A 20,277-nucleotide genomic window follows, 5' to 3' on the forward strand; every position below is an offset into this window, starting at 1 on the left:
AGTCAATCCATCCAGTTGCCCAGAAACCTGGGAGCTGCCCTTGACTCCTCCCTTTTCCTCGCCCTTGACATCCCATCCATCAGGAAGTCACAACTATTCTGCCTCCAAAATATCCCATCTCTGTCTTTCCTGCCACCACCCGGTCCACGCCATCAACGCCTCTTGCTTAGAGGATGCACAGACCTTCCCAGTCTCTACTCTCGCTCCTGCAACCATTCTCCAGCAGCAGCTGCAGCGATCATGTTAGAATGAAAAGGAGATCACATCTCTCCCCTGCTCAGCATCCTCTTAAGGGATCCCATCGCCCTCAGAATCAAATCTAAGGTCTCCTGTGGTCTGTCCCTGCCTTTCTCCAAATTCATCTTCACACCTTTCTCACTATGTCAAGCCAGGGGGCCCTTGCAGGTGAGCGAGCCAAGCCTTTCCTTTCTCAGGGCCTCTCTGCTTGCTGTTCCTTCTGCCTAAGCCCCCCTCCCTCACTTCTATATGTGGCTGCTTCCTTCTTCCCCTTCAGATCTGAGCTCCAGCATCACCAACGTCACCTCCTCAGCGAGGCCTTCTCTGGCCATATTTTTCCCTCAATGCAGCTCCCGCTTCTGATCAGCTTGATCCTTTCCAAGAACTTACTGCAGCCTCAGGCTGTCCTGGGGACAGGGAGCTTGTCCGTCCTCTCATTTCCATATCCCAGCGCCTACAGCAGCATGCAAGGGCTCATCAATATTTGTTGAATAAATGAATTAATGATCCTTGGAGCACCCTGAGGGCAGGAGCTCCATCTCCCATCAGACCAAGAGCTCCTCTCTGCTGGCTGGTGGCTCCACATCCAGCACAGGCCTCAGCTCTCCGAACAAACCAGACAAAGAGACCCCGTGGCTGGCAGATGGGCACAGCCCACATCTGGCCTCCCATCGTGTGGATCCTGAGCTGTGAGCCCTGCTCATCACAGAACTGCTGGATGGGGACAGGGACATTCAGAGCAGGAGACAGCAGAGCCCTCCAGGGAGAATTTTAATGTGACAGTGAGGTGGTGACAAGGGCACCTCTCTGAGGCTAAACCAGCGGCATAACCTAGGACAAGTCAACCGCACTCCCAGGCCTCAGTGTCTCCGGCTGGTAAATGAGTGAGGGAGTTGGTCACCAAGGCTGCATGCAGCTCCCATGCTGGGGCTGAGGCTGCGGGGACAAGTCACTGTCCCTTTCCCTCCTCTGCCTGACAGTCCGTGTCTCTGAAAGAGGCTGGGGCTGGGAGGGAGCACGGAGAGGGTGCCCACGGCCTGGGTGGACCAAGGGCCTGAGGCTGACCTGAAGATTCTCCTCTAACGTCCAGGCCACGGCACCAAGAGAACAAGTGATATCGGGTTTTGGCCAGCAAGGGAGTGGAGGCCTGGTCCTCCAGAACTGGCCAGTGAGCAGGAAGGGGACAGCTCCTGTCCCTGAACTGGGCTCAGGGCCCCCAGGAGCTGAGGGTCAGGCTCCCCGGCAGGGGGAGCCAGCCACCCTCACAAGGACCCTTCATGTGGCTCACACGTTAGACTGGAAGGGCTGGCCCACACGTGGCTCTCCTCGCACAGTGCACATGGCTGGTCCCTCCTTGCCTCATGGCTCCCACCCCATGGGTCACTGCCAACTTGCTGGCTCTTTTTGGTCTCTGTCAGCCTCCCCGGCCTCCCCACTTCTCTCAAGGCTCAGCTGGGTCTCTTGCCTTCTTCCTTCAAGCCCCTGCACAGAGGCACAGGTAACTCATCGGTGCTGACAGACAAAGGCCATCCCCAGGTGGGCCTCCCTCTAGTGCCACGCCCTCAGAGCCTCTCTCCCCAGGACACCTCCACTGGGGTCTGTCCCAGGGCCCTCAGACTCACATAGCCCCAGTGGAGCCACTTGGCTTCCTCTCCCCAAACCTGCTCCTCCAGTATGCCGTGGCCCAGGGAGGGTCCCACCACCCACCACCCTCCCTCAGCCCAAGCCAGGAATCCAGGAACCTTATCGCCTCCTCCTCCTTCCATACCTCCCAGCAGCCGGCAAGCCCTGGCCCTCCTTCCCCTGGAATCTCTCTCTAAAGTGTCTGCTCCACCCGGCCTCACGCCACTGCCTTGGGTCAGGGCCCCCAGCCTCACTCACCTGGACAAGGGCAATGGGATTGGCTCCTCCTGTCACAGACATAACCCCAGTCTCCTGCCATCCCCAGCCCACATTTAAAACCCTGGACAGAGCTGGGCACGGTGGCTCACGCCTGTAATCCAAGCACTTTGGGAGGCCAAGGCAGGCAGATCACTTGAGGTCAGGAGTTCAAGACCAGCCTGGCCAACATAGTGAAACCCAGTCTCTACTAAAACTACAAAAATTAGCTGGGTGTGGTAGCAGGCGCCTGTAGTCCTAGCTACTCAGGAGGCTGAGGCTCGAGAATTGCTTGAACCTGGGGGGCGGAGGTTGCAGTGAGCTGAGATCGTACCACTGTACTCCAGCCTGGGCAACAGAGTGAAACTCCGTCTCAAAAATAGATAAAATAAAATAAAATAAAATAAAATAATAAAACCCTAGACAGGCTCTTCCTGGGTATCAAGGCCCCACACTCTGGGCAGGCACCCAATTCCCCAGCTCATCTTCCACCTCTCGCCCTGGCTCCCAGCACACCTCTCCCCAGGACCCTCTAAGGAGACATCTTCCCTGTCAGGCCCCTCCACTGTCTCCCAGTTTTGTGGCTTCTCACCCTTTCGTGTCTCAGCCTCTGGATACCTCCCTACCCACGCCCACCCGCCCCCGCACCCCGGCGTCACGGCAGTCTGTGCACTTGGAACCATGACGCCACATGCGTTCTCTCTGCTCAACAGGAGCGACAGGAGCCCCAGGAGGGCAGGGCTGCCCTGGCTCCCTCACCACTAACTCCCCAGAACCTCCACAGAGGCTCCCGAGCAGGGCGGCCTTAGTCATTCTCCACAGAGGAGCGCCAGTCCTGCCTCGACTTCACCCTCACTTAATCCACAGCAGCCCTTGGGGTAGGATAACATTGTTCCCATCGTACAGATCAGAAAGTGAGGCTCAGGGAAGGTAAGTGGGGTGCCCAAAGCCACGTGCTTGATATGTGGCCGGATAGGAACTCAAAGTCTGTCTGCTTCAAAGCTTATGTTCTTTCCAGGGACCCCCAAGACCCCAGAAGGCAGGGTAGAAAATTCAAATAGCAGTAAGCGGGCTGGGCACGGTGGCTCACGCCTGTAATCCCAGCACTTTGGGAGGCCGAGGCAGACACATAATTTGAGGTCAGGAGTTCGAGACCAGCCTGACCAACATGATGAAACTCCGTCTCTACTAAAAAAATACAAAAAAAAAAAAATTAGCCGGGTTTGGTGGTGAGTGCCTGTAGTCCCAGCTACCCAGGAGGCTGAGGCTGGAGAATTGCTTGAACCCAGGAGGTGGAGGTTGTAGTGAGCCGAGATCGCGCCACTGCACTCCAGCCTGGGCAACAGAGCGAGACTCCGTCTCAAAAAAAGAAAACAAATAGCAGTAAGCAGAAGTACAGCAGCTTCAAGTGCCGGGCACTGGGTAAACCCTTTACTTAGATCATCTCATTTAATCCTTAGCAATAGGCTTATGAGCTAGGGATTACTGTTAGCTCCATTTACAGGAGAGGACACTGAGTCATGGCCAGGTGAGTCACCCAGGCTCTCAGAGCAATGGGTGATGCAGTCAAGAGTCAAACCCGGGTTCATCCTAATCGCCAGGAGGGAAGGCAGTGGTCTCTCCTCCCACTTCTCCAGCCCACAGCGCAGCCTAGGGCCAGGATTTGCACCCCATGGATCCAGGGGCCCTGCCCTTCTCCTCTCAGAGTCCTGCTGGTTCCCTCCCAGGCCCTCCCCAACTACTCCCCGAAGCCCCCTTCGCCTCTCATCTGGATCTCCACGGTGGCTCCTAATTGGTCTTCTTGCCTCCAGCATGGCCCCTCCCTAACTCACTCCCAGGGAGCCAAATGGATATTTTAAAGCTGTAACTCCCTTGGCAAGAGCCCCCAAGAGCTTTTGGTTGCCCTTAGGATCAACACTAAGCCCTTTGCTGGCTTGCCTGCGTCTTCTTGGGCCTTAGCTCTCCTACGGAAATCACCCCGGCCTTGCTCCTTGTTTTCCATGAGCCCCAGCGGCCATCTTCAGGATGGCCTGTCAAGCCAGGGCCACTGTGGGATGGTTTTGCCAGAATTCCAAGCACGACTTGATCAGATCCATCCCACAGCAAAATCCATCTCTCTTGTTAACTTCTTTTACATAAGTTCTTTAAATCCCCCTGCCAGGAAGTTCTTCCTAGCATCTAACCTCCATCCTTCATGCAACAACCTACACTGGTTCTCTCTGGCTCCAGAGGCTGTCAGGGTGGGCCTAGGAGAGGCTGGAGGGTTCTGCTGGAGCCAGCTTCCACCTCATTCCTCCACCCATCTTACCTTCCCCTTCTTGGTGAGAATCTGCTTATAATACAACCAGCCTTCTCTCCTGATATCGCTGAAGGTCGCATCTGAGAGGTCAGAGGTTGAGTGTCGCTTAGAAGGAGCGTCAGCATCTTCAGAGGTGCCCCAGCTATCCAAGGACTGCAGGGAGACAACAGAGGACAATTTAGGGTGGCTCCCACAATGCCAGCATCTCAGGAACCCCATGGACCACTTGTGGCCGCACAGGCCTGATATATATCTGTGCTACACCCCAATGTGCTGTGCGACCTCATGGGCATTGCTTGTCCTCTCTGGACCACTTGTGTTGAGGTCATGAGACATACATAAAGGAGAAGCCAGAAAGGAGGAAAGGCTATGACCTGTCAGCAGATCACACGCCTCACCACACTACAGGAGCCAATTCGGAGCCTCCCATAACTTTATAGACTTAGAAGAATTAAGGAAATGGAGGAAGTGATCGTGTCAACGAGGAGTTAAATAAACAGGGGAAGTGGGAACATCAACAAAGGCTGAGTGAGTGGAGCAGGTAGTCATGTCCACGAGGAGTTAAACAGAGGAAGTGACAGTCTCAACAGGACTCCAGCCAGAGGGCGCAAGTCAAGGGAGAGTTAAGTAAGCAGAAAAAGTGATAAGAAATAAGCTAGGTGCCAATATCACCAGGGTGTTCAACCAACCAATGAGACAGAGCGCTTGACATCAAGATGGCTTTTCCAGTCCATCTATAATCAAAAACAGCCAGGGAAAGGTGGGGCGGGCACGCTGGCTCATGCCTGTAATCCCAGCACTTTGGGAAGCTGAGACAGGTGGATCACTTGAGGTCAGGAGTTCAAGATCAGCCTGGCCAACATGGTGAAACCCCATCTCTACTAAAAACACAAAAATTAGCCAGGTGTGGTGGCGCATGCCTGTAATCCCAGCTACTCAGGAGGCTGAGGCACGAGAATCGGTTGAACCCAGGAGGTGGAGGTTGCAGTGAGCTGAGATCGTGCCACTGCACTCCAGCCTGGGCAACAGAGTGAGACTCCATCTCAAAAAAAAAAAAAAAAGAAAGAAAAATCATGCATGAAAAATATATATATGATTTTAAAAACAACAATATGTCCAGGTGTGATGGCTTATGCCTGTAATCCCAGCATTGTGGGAGACCGAAGCAAGAAAATCATTTGAGGCCAGGTGCGGTGGCTCACGCCTGTAATCCCAGCGCTTTGGGAGGCCGAGGTGGGTGGATCACCTGAGGTCAGGAGTTCGAGACCAGTCTGGCCAACATGGTGAAACCCAGTCTCTATTAAAAATACAAAAATTACCCAGACGTGGTGGCACACGCCTGTAATCCCAGCTGCTCGGGAGTCTGAGGCAGGAGAATAGCTTGAACCCAGGAGGTGGAGGTTGCAGTGAGCCAAGATCATGCCACTGCACTCCAGACTGGGCAACAGAGTGAGACTCTGTCTCAAAACAAACAAACAGCCAGGGCTGTCACAGGCCTGATCCTGCCTCCCCAGGTCCTGAGGCTGGGAACTCTACCTGTCCACCAATCTCAACCCTGTGTCCCGGCCACACCTTTCCAGTGTCCACCCCGACCCCATCCCATGAAGACAAGACGTGATGCAAATACTGACTGAGGGTAGTGAAGGAAACAAATGAAGCCCCAAATATAAGTTCAGGGAGCTTCTATTCTAGCTGGGGAGCCAGGCAGGGAGGAAGGGAAACACCAATTGTGCATGAGGCGTGCTGAGGAGGAAAACATAGAGTAGCGAAGGGAGGCGTGAAATGTCAGGAGCGGAGGCTGGAATTTCAGGGAAGACCTAAAAAGCCCGCGAAGACAGTGGAGAAGTGAGTCATGTGGCTATGGGGGATGGGTCTGGAAAGAGGCAGTCCAGACGAGGGCCCATGGGCGGGGCTGCATGGTGTCATTCAGGGATGTCGGGGCCCACAGCAGAGGGCGGGTCCCGCGGTGGACACGAGGGTGAGGGGTGCAGGGAGGAGGAGGAAGGCAGGAGCTGGAGCAGGAACCCCCATGCCGAGGCTGTGGCCCCACCTCCCTGACACCCTCGCTCCTGCGCACGCACACACACTTGCAGCTCTCACCCCGTCGGTGAAGAAGCTCCGGAGCATCCGCAGGCTGGGTATGCGGTTTGGCAGGCGCCTGGAAAGCAAGGGTCGAGGGTGAGGGATGTGGGCAGCAAAGCTGGGACCTCACTATCTCGTCACCCACCAAACCCCAAGCCCAGAAGCCTTCCAGCGGGGGAGGCACACTGTCCCATGCATAGAGGACCCCCAGGGCCAAGAGCCCTGCCCCAGAGCAGCTGGCCACGGTGGCTGTGGCCACCCCACCCCATGTCCAGACAGGGCCTCACCGCAGAACCCGGCCCTCGTCGCGGAAGGTGTTGAGTCCATCATCGCAGGACTTGGAGCGCTCCGTGGTGATGGCCAGCAGGTAGGAGGAGCGGCGGCCAGCCTTGATGCTGCCTGCAAAGCCGCCCACATCGGGCCTCAGGGTCAGTGGGGCAGCAGGTCAGGGGCTTCCCAGAGCCCTCCCTTCTGGGCAGGGGCAGGAGGTGACTCTCCCAAGGAGCCGCAGGAGAAGCGGAAACCAGAGGAAGAGGCCAGACATCAAGCAGCAGGCCCAACAGAGACCCCTGGGACTGGGCAGCGAGGGAGAGGGTGGGGCTGGGGGTGTGGGGAGTACTCACTGCAGTCCTGCGAGTAATGGCGTCCGAGGGTGAAAGTGAAGGTCGGGGAAGATGGGCTGGTGCCCAGGACAGGGGCTGAGTTCATGGCACTGGAGACCACAGCAGAGGCAGGGACGTGCTTGGCTTGGAGGTCAATGCTGGGGCTGGTGGGCTCATCTATGCATGTGGAAGGAGAAAGGTGTGAAGGCAGCAGACAGCGGAGCCTGCCTGCCTCCACCCTAGCCTTGCCAGCCCCCGTGCCACTCGCCTCCAGGCTCAGACACATCCCAAAGGGTCCTGCTGGTAACATGCCCACTGTCAAGCATGACTGGCCCACTGTCCAGACTGTGGCCATGGAATCCTTACCCTCAGGAGTGGGGCTGAGCCACCCTCCTTAGACCGGGCTCCAGAGGACAGAGCCAATATTCCCCCATCAGACTGGGAGCCTGCTGAGGGCAGGGACGGTGTCTCCCTCATCAGACTGAGGGCACTTAGAGAGAATGAATTATGTCTCCCCTCTCAGACCAAGAGCCTCCTGAGGGCAGGGACAGTGTCTTCCCCATCAGACTGAGAGCTTCCTAAGGGCAAAAGCTCCCCCATCAGCTGGGGCTCCTCAAGGGCAGAGATGACATCTCCCCCTCAAACAGACTGTGCTGTGGAAGAAGAGACTGCCTCTCCTGGCCACAGCCTAGAGCCTTCCTTACTAGCAGAAGGGGCTGTGTCTCTGCTCCACCGAAGGCTGGCTGGGGGAGCCAGGGCTGTGTCTTCCCCCTGCCCCAGGCCTCCTCCCTCTCACTGTCTGGTAGGGTGAGCTCACCTCCCATCTACCACCATCCCTCTCCATTACCCTGCATCTTGCTCTTTCTCCCCAGCCCCGTCTATCGTGCTCCCTCTTGGACACCTCATATTCAACAGTCCTGAACTTTGTCCCCCTCTCACTCCCAACATGGGGGTGAGGCACCACCCCCAAGCCCGGCCAGAAACCTGGGCATCACCCAGCCACTCTACTCTCTTGCCTCTCCCTCTCCTGCATCCAGTCGAAGGCAAGGCAAGCCTTAGAGGGTTCCCTCTGCTCTCAAAAGCCAACCCCAGTGACTAATGAGACCCTTGGGCCTGAAAGGGTCCTCACAACCTGGAAGGGGGTCCTGCCTCTCTCCCTTCAGGGTCTTTGCATATTCTATTCCCTCTCCTTGAATATTCTTCCCCTGATAAACTCCTTCTCATCCTTCAAGTCTTAGCCCAAATGTTCTTTCTCCAAGATTCTCACCATAGCCCTTCTCTGAGCCCTCCTCAAGCTCCCCTGTCCCACGACACGCCCATCCCAATGGATTGTCCCTGCATGTCCACCACCCTCTGCTGGGCCATCCAGTCCAGGAGAGCATGGAGCCATGCACAGGGCCTGACACAAATATCTGTTGAGTCGATGGAGGGATGGAGGGTGGATGGAAAGGACAAAGAGGGAAAGATACAAAGGGAAGATGGAAGGAAGAATGGGAGAATGGAAGGAAGAGTCAAAGGAAAGAAAGATGGATGAATGGGTGGAAGAAAGGATGGAACAAATGAATGAACAAAAGAAGGAGGGAGAGAGGAAGGAAAGAAGGAAGAATAGATGGATGGATAGATGGATGAATGGATGGAACAAATGAATGAACAAAGGAGGGAGAGAGGAAGGAAAGAAGGGAGGAAGAACAGATGATGGATGAATGGATGGATGGATGGGGAGAGGGGAAAAAGAAAGAGTGTATGGAAAGATGCTGAAAGGATAAATGAATGAGAGGTAGGATGGAAGAAAGGATGACAGAGAACAGAAAGAAAGATGGAAGAATAGATGGATGGATGGATGAACAGATGAATGAATTGACAGAGAAACAAGATGATCCCACCAGCACCCAGCCGAATTCTGCCCATGGTAGACAGGCAGATGGGGTACAGCAGGACACAGACAGCCGACAGCTAAGTCCTCCAGGACAGCCACATGTACCATCACTCACCAATAAAGGGGATGGAAGCCAGAGAGTCTTCGGTGGTGGCCAAAGGGGCCACCTTCCTGCCCAGGCGTTCCCCTCGCCCACTGGCCTCTGGCTCTGGGGACTCGTCACCAAATCCAAGGTTCATCTGTCTTGCGGGGGTCAGCTGAACCTTGCGGCCCGTCGGGGGCTTCTGCCTCAGGACCACCTCATCGCGGCGATCCTCCGCAGGAGGCTCCAGGGCCCGGGTGCTGGGTTCCGGCCGTACGACCCTGGGTGGCTCGGAGGCCTCTGGTGGGAATGACGCAGGGGACTGGGCCAGGTTGAAGGTAGGCAGCCCCCCAAAGGGTGAGTCCCGGAAGGAGAGTGCGTGGAGGAGGCCGGTCCGGCGCTGGAATGATGGGCTGTAGCTCCGGTAGCCGATGTACCCGAGGTCATCCAGGCCCTGCAGGCCAGACGGGGGTGGGGCCTGGGGCCCTGGCAGGTCCCGAGTTGGGCAGGCGGGGGTGCGGGCAGACGAACGCTGGGAAGCCCAGCCACACCGCTCAAAGCGAGGTGACACCAGTGCCCCTGGCCCCAGTGCCTCGGCAGAACGGGTGGCCCGGCTCAAGTAGTCATCTGAGCGAGCTCGGTGCCAGCCCTCCTGGCCCAGCTGGCTCAAAGCATCCTGGGAGGTGGAGCAGGGCCACGGGCGGGGGGCAGCCACCTCCTCCAGCCGGTCCTGGGAGGCGCTGCGGGCCCGGGGGGCCATGGCTGGGCACCGTCTCTCCCCCGCCCGGCGGGGTACCTGGTTTGACAGCCAGTGTGACAAGGCCTGCTGGCACTCCAGTCTGCTGGGGGGCACCCGGCTGCCAGGCTCTGGGAAGGCACGGGGCGTCCGGGGCTCCGAGGAGAGGTGGGGGAAGGCACCAGGGCTGGGGCGGGGCTGGCTCATCCCCAAGGAAGAGTTGTCCAGGTGGGCACGGGCAGCAGGTGGCACACGGAGCCCCGGGTCACTCCAGGCAGCAGGACTCCGGGGGTCACTGGGCAGTGCTGAGGTGGGCTCAGGCACCATAGTGGCCCTGGTGGAGGCCCGGGCAGGAGGGGCGTAGGTCTTGCGGGGGTAGCAGATCGGGGGTGGCTCTGGGATGCTGCGGGCCTCTCCAGAATACGGCTCGTTCCCTTTCAGGTAGGCATCCTGGGAGTAGGCCTGGCCGGAGACACAGAGACAGGTAAGCAGGGCCAGACAAGTCCCACAGGGTAGGGGAACGGCAGCCCGAGGAGGTCAAGGAGCCTAGGAGGGGAATGAAGGGAGAGGACCAAGCGGTGGGGGGAACGAGGGGGAGGCATAAGTGGGTGGGGGTGGAAGGGCAGGTCCAGGGAGAGAACAAAGAAGAAGCAAGAAGCCTTTGAGACGCAGGCAAACTCCAGCAAAAGTGGGATTTCGCTAAGTCTGTGACAAGGACTGCCCTAGCCACAAACATTCCAGCATCTGTTTCCTGGGGTCCTCCCCCAGTCCTGGCCTCCACTGCCTGCCTGCCCCCTTATGTCCACCAATGCCCAAAGCTCCTCGGGTGGAGCCGGAAAACCCCACCGAGACCAGTCAAGGTGGCAGATGAGAGAAGAAAGCCGGCTAGGGGTGTGTCTGGGTGGGGCAGAGGCTGGCAGAGCCCAGCTGTCCCTCCAACCCCGGGAATGGGGAGCTGGCTCCTGAGCCACAGGGGTGAGAAGGAGTTTGCCCACCTCCTGCCAGGCTTGAAGGAAGGGACTTGAGCCACCTTCTGCCACCCCTGGGCCTGGAATTTGGCACTGGGAGCTGAGGCTGACGCTGCATTGCTAAGGAGTGACAGGGCCAGCGCCCAGGCCCAGCCAAAAAAGGAGTCAGCTCCCAGGGACAGCGGCCTTGTGGCCTGGGCCCAGCCTGGCCCCTGCTGAGCTGCCCAGGAGCCTAACTCAAGGCAAAGAACCAAAGGGTGGGAGGGTGAAACCAAACACACACACACACCACACTACGAGGAGACACTGGAAGATACACACCCAGAGACACACACACACACAGTAAAACACAATGAAACACACACAAATAACTACACCTCCAGTCCCAGGCACAAACATCATGTGATGAGGACAAGCTAAACCACACCCCCGCACACTCAGCCCCCTCCAGCTGGCACAGGGCCGGCACACACATACCTCTCCCTCCTGCCATCCCGCCGTCTCCCCAGGCTCCCGGCATCATCACGGCGGCGGCAGCATCCCAGCCCGCCTCCGCCCACCCCCAGCCCCGGCTAACGCCCCCACTGACCACTGTGTTGCCCTGGCCAGGGCCTCCGGTCCCCCTCCGTCTGCCCTCCCTGCGGCTCCCCCTCACCCCCACCCGGCTCTCTCTCGGCTGGCTGGCGGGAGGAGGAGGGAGGAGAGGATGGGTGTGGAGGGGCCTCGCCGCGTCGGTGGTGGCGTCAGCAGCTGCCGAGGCCCGATTGGCCTCCAGCCTTGGCTTCCAACCACAGGAATGCCTGGGCCCCACCCTCCGGCTGGCAGAGATGCGGGGGCCAGTGGAGGCCCCCAGATGCTGTCATCTGGCGCTGCCAGCCCACCCCAGCCTGGGCAGCAGAACTTGAGGCTACTGCCCTTCCCACTCCTTGCCCCTGCCAACTGGAGAGAGTGGGGGACACCCTAGGGTCCCACCCTGTCACTCCCCCATAGCTGGCCTCGCCTCAGCCTGGGGGAGCTGTACAGGCAGGGCCTTGAGACTTGGGGTAAGCAGTCCACCTCAGATCCCCCCCTCCTTCCTCCCTCTCCCCAGGAAGAGCAAGGGGACAATCGAGGTCAGGGGTGGAGGTTTCCAGAAGGGCATCATGCCAGGCATGGCACTGTGATTACAGTGATTACGAGAGTGCGTCCAAGGCAGAAGCCAGCACAGTGGCTCCCAGGGCCTCCCCAGGGACAGTGACCTCAGGGGCAAGTAAGCCGCCATCTGGCTGGGACCCATGAGACCAGGGAGGTGGGCACTGGGCAAAGCGGACCGCCGGGGCTCCAGGCACAAAGAGGCAGTGTGTGAGTGTGTGTGTGTGTGTGTGTGTGTGTGTGTGTGGAAGGGTACGCTTGGGAGGGCAGGGCCTGCTTCGTGCAGTGTCTGGGCCACGCTCTCTGTGTGGCGGGCTGGATGCTGTCTTCTAGGTATGCTGAGGTGTCGAATGTATAAATTTGGAGTCCTGTGACACGGGTGGGCGCATGTGCTGAGATGGGCAGGAGGATGCCGCGGTGTTTGCGAGCATACATGTTGTGATAGTGCGGCGTGGGTGTGTAGTTGTGGAGGTCCGAGTGTGCAAGGTACTATGCTGTTTGTACTGCAGGGAGCCAAGGGGCTGGTGAGTGTGTCGTGTTTTAATGTTTGTGGGTGTGTGTTGTGGTGCACTTCGCTGTATGAGGGTGAACTGTGGCAGTGGGTGCTTGTGTGGTTGTCTGTATTGTGGCACGTGCCTGGTGCTGCATGTGTGTTGTGGTGTGCTTCGTGCTATATAGAGGGCGGGACTGTGGGGCTGTGCTGTGTGGCTGTGTACCTGTGTGTGCTGCTCGGGTACTGTGTGGTGCACATGACAGTGGGTGGGGTGGGGTGTGCTGGGCAGTGTTCGATGTGTGCTCGGTGCCTGTGTGGACACACCCACCAGAGACACCCTCACTCAGGGCCAGACAGGGAGGGGGTGCAGGGAACAGGCATCTCTCCTAGGAGCTGACAAGAACGTGCCAGGCTGGCAGAGCCTGCTGGGCCACCCTCCTTCCAGATACCCTGGCAGGAATCCTGCCTGCCAAGGCCAGGTCTCCCGCTCCCCCAGCACAGAGCAGCTCTGAATGAAGCAACAACCAGCCCCAGCCCAGGGAGGGGCCTGGTATCCCCAGTTGGGCAATGTCGGCCTGTGCCCTCCAAACACTTCCTTCTCTGCCTCCCAGGGGAGCCGGTGCTGCCCCAGGGCTCAGGGGTCTCCTCTCAGGCCACAGGGGCTGGACTCACCAGCTGGAGGATGTCCTCATCCTTGGGCATGATAGACAGCTCCAGAGTGTCATCACTACAGAGACAGGCAGAACGTCAGGCTGGGTCAAGGAACAGGGTCCAGGAGGAAGGGATCCTGGTCTCCAGGGCATCCCCAGGGCAAAGGGGAGGGGAGATAATATGGGACAAGGGGTCAGGGACACTCACCTATTCTGGATCAGAGCTATGACCTGAGAGTAGGTCTTCCCAATGACGCTTTCCCCATTCACCTTTACCAGCCGGTCTCCTGGGGACAAGGAGCGCATGAGTGGTGACCAAGGGGCATCAAAGGCCCCATCTGAGAACCCCTGTACCAGGCATGGCTAACACTGTGGGGACAGGAGCCTCCCCAGCACCTGGATCTGAGAATCAAATCCTAGCCAGAAGGTAGAAAGTAGAGCCCAGGTAACTGGGCCAGCTCACCTGTGCGAAGCCCCGCCCTATGGGCAGGGCCGTCTTCCTTCACATTCTTGACAAAGATGGTGTCCATGGGCTCCAGGCGGTGCCGGGGGGAGGGTCCTAGTGGGCATCAGCCAGGTTAGCTGGGGGTGGCTGCTGAAGGTCACACCCATGCACAGCTACACACACAGGGGACACACACTCAGAGAATGATTGCACTCGTCCAGTCACAAACATGCACAGGCTCAAACATCCACGAGGACACTGGACAGGTCCATGGAGGCACAGAACCCGACAGGAAGACACAGACCTGGGAGAAAGAAAACCTATGGGGACATACAAAGAGTCACTCCGTAAACACCTCCTGTGTCCTCTTCATGTGCTAAAAACTACACTAAAAAGGATGAACAGGCCAGGCGCGGTAGCTCACGCCTGTAATCCCAGTACTTTGGGAGGCCAAGGCGGGTGGATCACTTGAGGTCAGGAGTTCGAGACCAGCCTGGCCAATATGGTGAATCCCTGTCTCTACTAAAAATACAAAAATTAGCTGTGTGTGGTGGCACGCATGCCTGTAATCCCAGCTACTCAGGAAGCTGAGGCAGGAGAAACACTTGAACCTGGGAGGCAGAGGTTGTGGTAAGCCGGGATTGTGCCACTGCATTCCAGCCTGGGTGACAAAGTAAGACACTGTCTCAAAAAAAAAAAAAAAAAAAAAGGCCGGGTGCGGTGGTTCACGCCTGTAATCCCAGCACTTTGGGAGGCTGAGACAGACAGATCATGAGGTCAGGAGTTCAAGACCAGCCTGGCCAACATGGTGAAACCCTGTCTCTACTAAAAAATAAAAAAATTAGCCGGGCGCGGTGGCGGGCACCTGTAATCCCAGCTACTCAGGAGGCTGAGGCAGAAGAATTGCTTGAACCCGGGAGGTGGAGGTTGCAGTGAGCCCGGATAGCACCACTGCACTCCAGCCTGGGTGTCAGAGCAAGACTCCATCTCAAAAGAAAAAAAAAGGATGAACAAGCACAGCCCTTGTCCTTCCAGAGCTCCCTGTCCAGTGGGGGAGGCAGATTCTCACACACACATGTGCAGCACACACAAGTCACGAGACAGAGGAAAGGGCGCCATACAAGAGGCCATAACAGTTCTGAAGACATGTGGCAGAGTCAGACGCCCTCCTTACAGGGATGCCCACTCCCGCAGACCCAGCAAGACACCTAATACTCACATCTCCCACCTCCTCCCTTCCCCAGGCTCAGGGACTCCAAGCAGAGGTCCGAGGCCCCTAGGGAGGGCACAAACCGCATTGCACCCCAACAAAGTTTCTCTGCTCCTAAGTGCTGCTAACTCTAAGCTAACAGAGAAATGGGCCTGCTCTAGGTCAGCGGGCTCCTCCCTCACCACAGCCTCTGGATGGGGATGCAGGAGTGTCCTATGGCTGCCCAGCGAAAGCCCCAGTGGCAGAGCAGGAAGGCTGCCAGAGAAGGCACTCTGCCTTGAATAACCTGGGGGCCTGGGTGTCCACCGGGGCCTCTGGGGAGCAAGAGCCACAGCAAGGTGAGTCAGGCTCACATCACATGAGAGAAAGACCTTGGGGGATCCCTGACTTCCACCAGGACTCCACTGTCTCTGCCTCCAAGGACAGCCTTTGCTCAGCGCTCCCACCACCAGCCCCCAGGCCCTGCAGCCCTGCCCTGCCTTGTTCTAGGCTGGGAGCAGCTTGAGGGCAGGGGCCAGGTGGTAGACACCCATCTGCGCCCCAGAGTGCCGCCCACAGTGTGCCGAGCTCAGCAAACTTCTGTGGAGGAAATGCCCAAGGGAGACAAATGTGCGAAAAGAAAGGGGGAGGACAGAGAGAGTGAGGAGGAGGTGCCCAGAGGGGGCCAGACCAGGGGCACAGACAGGAGCAAAGGCAGGAACAGGAGTCAAGGGAGGGGGGCACAGAAAAGGACAGGCAGTCTTCGGGGAGGACAGGGAGAGACAGGAGCTGGAAGAGGAGTCCCGTGCAGGTCCAGCGCCCGCCAGTCCTCCCTTACCTCCTCCGCGGCCTCCATTCTCTTCCTCCTGCAGGGAACAGAGGAGTGGGTGTGGGCGTCAGTCCAGCCCTCAGCAGCCAGGGGTGGCCCAGCTCCAGTGGGCAGGGCCCCTTCAGGTTCCCGCCACCCCTTATCTCCTCCCAAGTAGCCCAGCAGGGGAGGGTGCGGGAGGGGTGTCCGAGGGGCACCAAGTCCGAGGCCAAGTTCCCCAGTGACATGTGCTCCCATCGCCTCAACACCCTAACCATCAGGGAACCCGCAATCCAACAAGTGACCCAAGACCCCTTCCCTGGGGGAGCTCCCAGCCCAACAAGGGAGGCATCACACAGGCTCACACACACAGAAGACCCGGGCAGTCACAGATAGGCACGTGACAAGCGCAAACTACAGCTATCAGCTCCAGGGAATACCAAGGGGAGGACTGATTAGAGTCCTCCTGGGGAGGGGACTCAAAAGACATCTGAGGGTGGCGGGTAGAAGGCATTGTGGACAAGGGAGGCGGGGTGTGCAGACGCTGGCTGGCAGGGATAAGCGCTCACAGCACACCAGGGGCTAAATCGCTGAGTTAAAGGAGAAAGTCAACAACAGCAAGTGACAATACTCAGGCTAAAGCACTCAGGCTTACAGGACAGAAAGAGGGAGCCAATGGAAGTTCTTCTGTGAGAGAGAGTGGAGGTGAAAATGAGAGTTAGGGGAGAGGATTCTGGCACCTGGGTGCAGGGTGTCAAGGGGACCCACTGGGAGGCCTCTGGGATCACCTGGTAGGTGATGGCACTAGACTTTGTGGGGGAATGAGGAAGGAGGGCATGGAGGTCAGAGGAACAGGCTAAGTCAGCTGGATGTGGCATTTTAGAGCTGGATCAGACCTTCAGCGTCATCTCTTCTAACCCTCTCCACACATGTACCCATTGTATAGCTCGCAGGGTATGGTGTGTTCAAGGCCACTCAGAGACTCAGTGGCAGAGCCAGGGCTGGAACCCAGGCCTCTGTGGCACCCCAATGAGGACAGGGTGGGTCACAGGAAAGCTGCTGGGCCCTTCTGGGGAGCAAGCACTCTGCCCCCGTCCTCCTGTGTGGGGTGCACTCCGGCTGATGCAAGCTGACAGCACTGCGAGAGGGTGACAGAGGCAGACAGATGCATTTGGACGGCTGAGCTCCCTGCAGGCTGCCAGGCGGCAGCATGAAGGACGGGAGAACACAGCCTCCTCCCGCCTCCAGGCCAAAGGCCCCTCCCAGCCCTGGGCAGGTTCTGGAAAGGAGAGGCAGCCTGTCCCTGGCTTGCCCGGCCCTAGGTCTTCCAGCCCTAGACCCTATGCTGTCACGCTTCAGCAGGGTCCCCTGAGAGAAGATGCTGGGGGCAGCAGGAGGGGCATTCTGGGGAAAGAGTGAAGGAAGTACTGGGGGTTCCGGAGAACTAAGGGGCTGGTGTCCTTGGGCATGAAGTAGGGGTCTGTGCCCCCTCCACACTCCATCAGCCCCTACTTATGTTCTTCAGCACAGCTGTAGCCAATGAGAACAGTTATGCAGAAGCCCCAGAGCTTCCGGCATGCATGTGAGAGCTGCACAGTTACATGTACACATGACATGTATTTGCAGACACTATATGCACACAGAGAGATACACACATGCATGTCCATGGCCAGCACGCGATGCACACAGAGAGACATGTGAGCACACGAACACAGACAGTGAAGTCCCCTGTTTGGTTCTCTGATAGGTGGGACCAAGGGAGAGTCCCCCAATAGCTGTACAGGCAGATCCCAGTCCTAGGGAAAGTGGATAGAGGGGTTCATTCACTCCAAAATCAGTGTCTCCTCCCTGCTGGAAAAGAAGTGGTGATGGGAGCAGAGCCCTAGTCGGGGGCTTTGGTTGCTCCCTGGGGCCCCTTCTGTCTCCTTCCCATACTTCTGCTTCGCTGTCAGGGACCCCTCCCCCTAGCTCACAGCCTTGGATTGGGGTCAGGACCCCTGGTTCCTGGACTCAGAGAACACAACGTTTACATTAGGGCAGGAGGGACTCTGAGGGGTCAAGTTGATAAATGTCCTCAGGTTCCAGCAGGAGAAATGGAGCCCAGAGATGGGGAGGCAGCCCCAAATTCACAATGAGTGAGGAGTTGTCCCAGGACCGGAACTCTGGGCTCCTGTGTCCCAGCCTGGGTCTGTTTCCAGCACACTGAGCTGTGGCCAGCAGGGGCCAGGGGCGTGCTGGGAGGGCCCCCACAGGTGGGCTAGGCCCCTGAGAGCTCACGCTGGAGAGGGGAGGAGCAACCCCAGCTCAGAAGCAGCCGGTAGATCAGGGGTCCCAGGAACTCCCAGACAACTGTTCACCTGCCAGAGACAAGCGTCTGGGGGTGTGAGGTGAGCATCCTGGCTGCCCACCTGCAAGGTCCTCGCCCTGCACCAGCCACCCCTCCCTGTCTCCTGAGAAGCCCCAGGCCACAGTGATTAAAGTGTTTGTCCACGGTCACACGGTACAAATAACCCAGCCAAGGCTGGCACTGCCTCCCTGCAGTCCTCCTCCCCAGGCCACAGCAGAAGGGAGTCAGGCCGGACCCCAGGAAGGACTGCTTCTCTGAGAGGGTGAAAGGACCATGAAGGGGACTGGCACAAAAGAGTCTCCCTCCCTCATGAAAGCTTCCCCAGACCAGGGCAGCGGCGAGCCGGGCATACCTTCAGGCTGCAGTGCACGGCCGACTCGGGTGGGTACACGATGAAGTGGCGCAGAGTGAAGCCAAAGCCGTCCTGGGGACTTTTGTACAGCAGCAGCGTCCTCGGCCCCTGCCAGGGGAAGGGGCGCCTAGGAGAGCACCCATCCCTTGGGCCCAGTGGCAGCTGTGGGAGACAGAGAGGCCAGGCTGAGCGCCCGTGTGGCTGACACTTCTGGCTGTTTGCACCACCTCCTGCAGCCCACAGGACCGGAGGGGCACCAGAAGGGGTCTTTTGCCCTAGGGTTGCCAGGCATCCTCCCTGCCCATGACCTCCTCCTCACCCCTTCCTTACTCTCCCACCTTCATCAGCCCAATAGCTTTTTCCTTCTTTCCTTTCCCCTCAGTCCCCTCATAATGTCTTTGCCCTTGGGAAAATAACTCACTGAAGCAAGTTCATTCAGTTCAGTTCAGCTGAGTTCAGCAAATGTTCACTGAGCACCTACTATGTGCAGGACCCTGGATACAGCCTTCCTGCCCAGGAAGTGCCTGTCGTTGTCTTAGCTCATGCACAATCTCACACACACACATGCACACATATATGCACTCCCAGATAGACACATACTTATGCAGACACAGCCCCAGCCACATACACTCATGTAGACGGAACATACCACAAACATACAGACAAGCATGTGCAAATATGCAGACACACAGATACACACACACAAATGAGTACACATGTGCACACTTATGTAGACACATAGATATGCACAGAGTTGCACAGAATCAAAGTCCTGCACACACAACGCACATACAGACGCATGCGCATGCATCACAGACATGCAGATACACACATGCACAGCAGACCGGCACACACGCATCCTTCAAGAACAGCAGCAGGAACACAGGGGGAACCAAGAACCAAGAGGGAGCGGACTGGACATCAGACACCTGAAGGGACTTCCTGAGGCTCCAGAGCCCAGCCCAGAGGCCTGGCTGGTTCACCAGAAAGGCTTGGGGTGGCTGGGCACGGTGGCTCACACCTGTAATCCCAGCACTTTGGGAGGCCAAGGCGGGTGGAGACCAGCCTTTGCCAACATGGTAAAATCCTGTCTCTACCTGTAATCCCAGCACTTTGGGAGACCAAGGCGAGTTCGAGACCAGCCTGGCCAACATGGTGAAACCCTGTCTCTACCAAAAATACAAAAATTAGCCGGGCATGGTGGCTGGCACCTGTAATCCCAGCTACTCAAGAGGCTGAGGCAGGAGAATCGCTTGAACCCAGGAGGGAGAAGTTGCAGTGAACTGAGAGAGCGCCATTGCACTCCAGCCTAGTGACAGAGCGAGACTTCGTCTCAAAAAAAAAAAAGGCTGGAGGTTTCAGAGACACTAAAGCCTCCTGTCAGACCTCCCAAAATTCTCAGGATTCTCCAAGATGATGTGGCAGAGGGTATCTGAAGACAAGAGTTTGGAGGGGGCACACAGGTCTGTTTCTGGGGCAAGAAGAAAAACAGTGCCTGAGACAGGGCTCCCTTTGGGACACAGAGAGGGAAGGTGGGTGACAGGAGGGTGTCAGATAGATGGTGCTCACGGAGCCCAACTGGGGAAGATGGGAGCCACGGAGAAGCTGCCTGGCTTTGAAAAGCCAAGAGGCCCCCTAGAGGACTCTTAAATCCATAACATCATGTGGCCTAACCTCTATGTTGCCCCTAGTCCAAGCCCCTCAGAGGGCAAAAAGCCACCACCAACACTCCTTACTCCCCTCAACTCCTCCTCGGCACCAGGCAGGAAGCATCAGCTGACAGGAGAAAGGCTGAGGGGCTGGGTGTGGAGGAAGAAGCTCATCAGTTCTGGAGTGAGGAGCTCCCGCTTCACTAGCAACATCCCCTTTTGTCCCCTTCTCGTAGCTGGAGAAAGCTCAAAAACATCGGCCACTCAAATGTCCTGATGCCAAGTTCATTCATGGACCATCCACCCTCCTGTCCACACACCCAGTGGAGGGAGACAGCTGCCCTCTGCTAAGGATTTCCGCATGGGGGAGAGCCTGGCTGCTGTCGAGCAGGTCTGGGGAAGAGGCTAGATCCTCCCATCTCAGAAGATTAAAGAAAAATGTGACAGAGACAA

At 57.7% G+C, this 20,277-nt stretch overlaps 1 protein-coding gene across 8 annotated transcripts in view; it reads right to left on the bottom strand.

The window, feature by feature from the left end:
* The window catches only part of ARHGAP23 (Rho GTPase activating protein 23), a 94,261-nt gene that overhangs the window by 36,023 nt on the left and 37,961 nt on the right, over positions 1-20,277 (bottom strand). For 7 of the 8 annotated variants that reach the window (XM_054671613.2, XM_054671616.1, XM_054671614.1 and 4 more), the window contains exons 2-11: positions 18,176-18,337; positions 15,507-15,534; positions 13,498-13,593; positions 13,243-13,321; positions 13,057-13,111; positions 9,090-10,254; positions 7,120-7,275; positions 6,784-6,895; positions 6,515-6,572; positions 4,424-4,567 (exon numbers count right to left, since the gene is read on the bottom strand). In XM_054671613.2, the coding sequence (XP_054527588.1) occupies positions 4,424-4,567; positions 6,515-6,572; positions 6,784-6,895; positions 7,120-7,275; positions 9,090-10,254; positions 13,057-13,111; positions 13,243-13,321; positions 13,498-13,593; positions 15,507-15,534; positions 18,176-18,337 (2,055 nt within the window). Of the gene's footprint in view, positions 1-4,423; positions 4,568-6,514; positions 6,573-6,783; positions 6,896-7,119; positions 7,276-9,089; positions 10,255-11,237; positions 11,396-13,056; positions 13,112-13,242; positions 13,322-13,497; positions 13,594-15,506; positions 15,535-18,175; positions 18,338-20,277 lie in introns of those variants that run through there. The other variant, XM_054671617.2, reaches the window with a different exon arrangement.

This window comes from Pan troglodytes, chromosome 19 (assembly GCF_028858775.2).
Source record: "Pan troglodytes isolate AG18354 chromosome 19, NHGRI_mPanTro3-v2.0_pri, whole genome shotgun sequence".
Classification (NCBI taxonomy): domain Eukaryota; kingdom Metazoa; phylum Chordata; class Mammalia; order Primates; family Hominidae; genus Pan; species Pan troglodytes.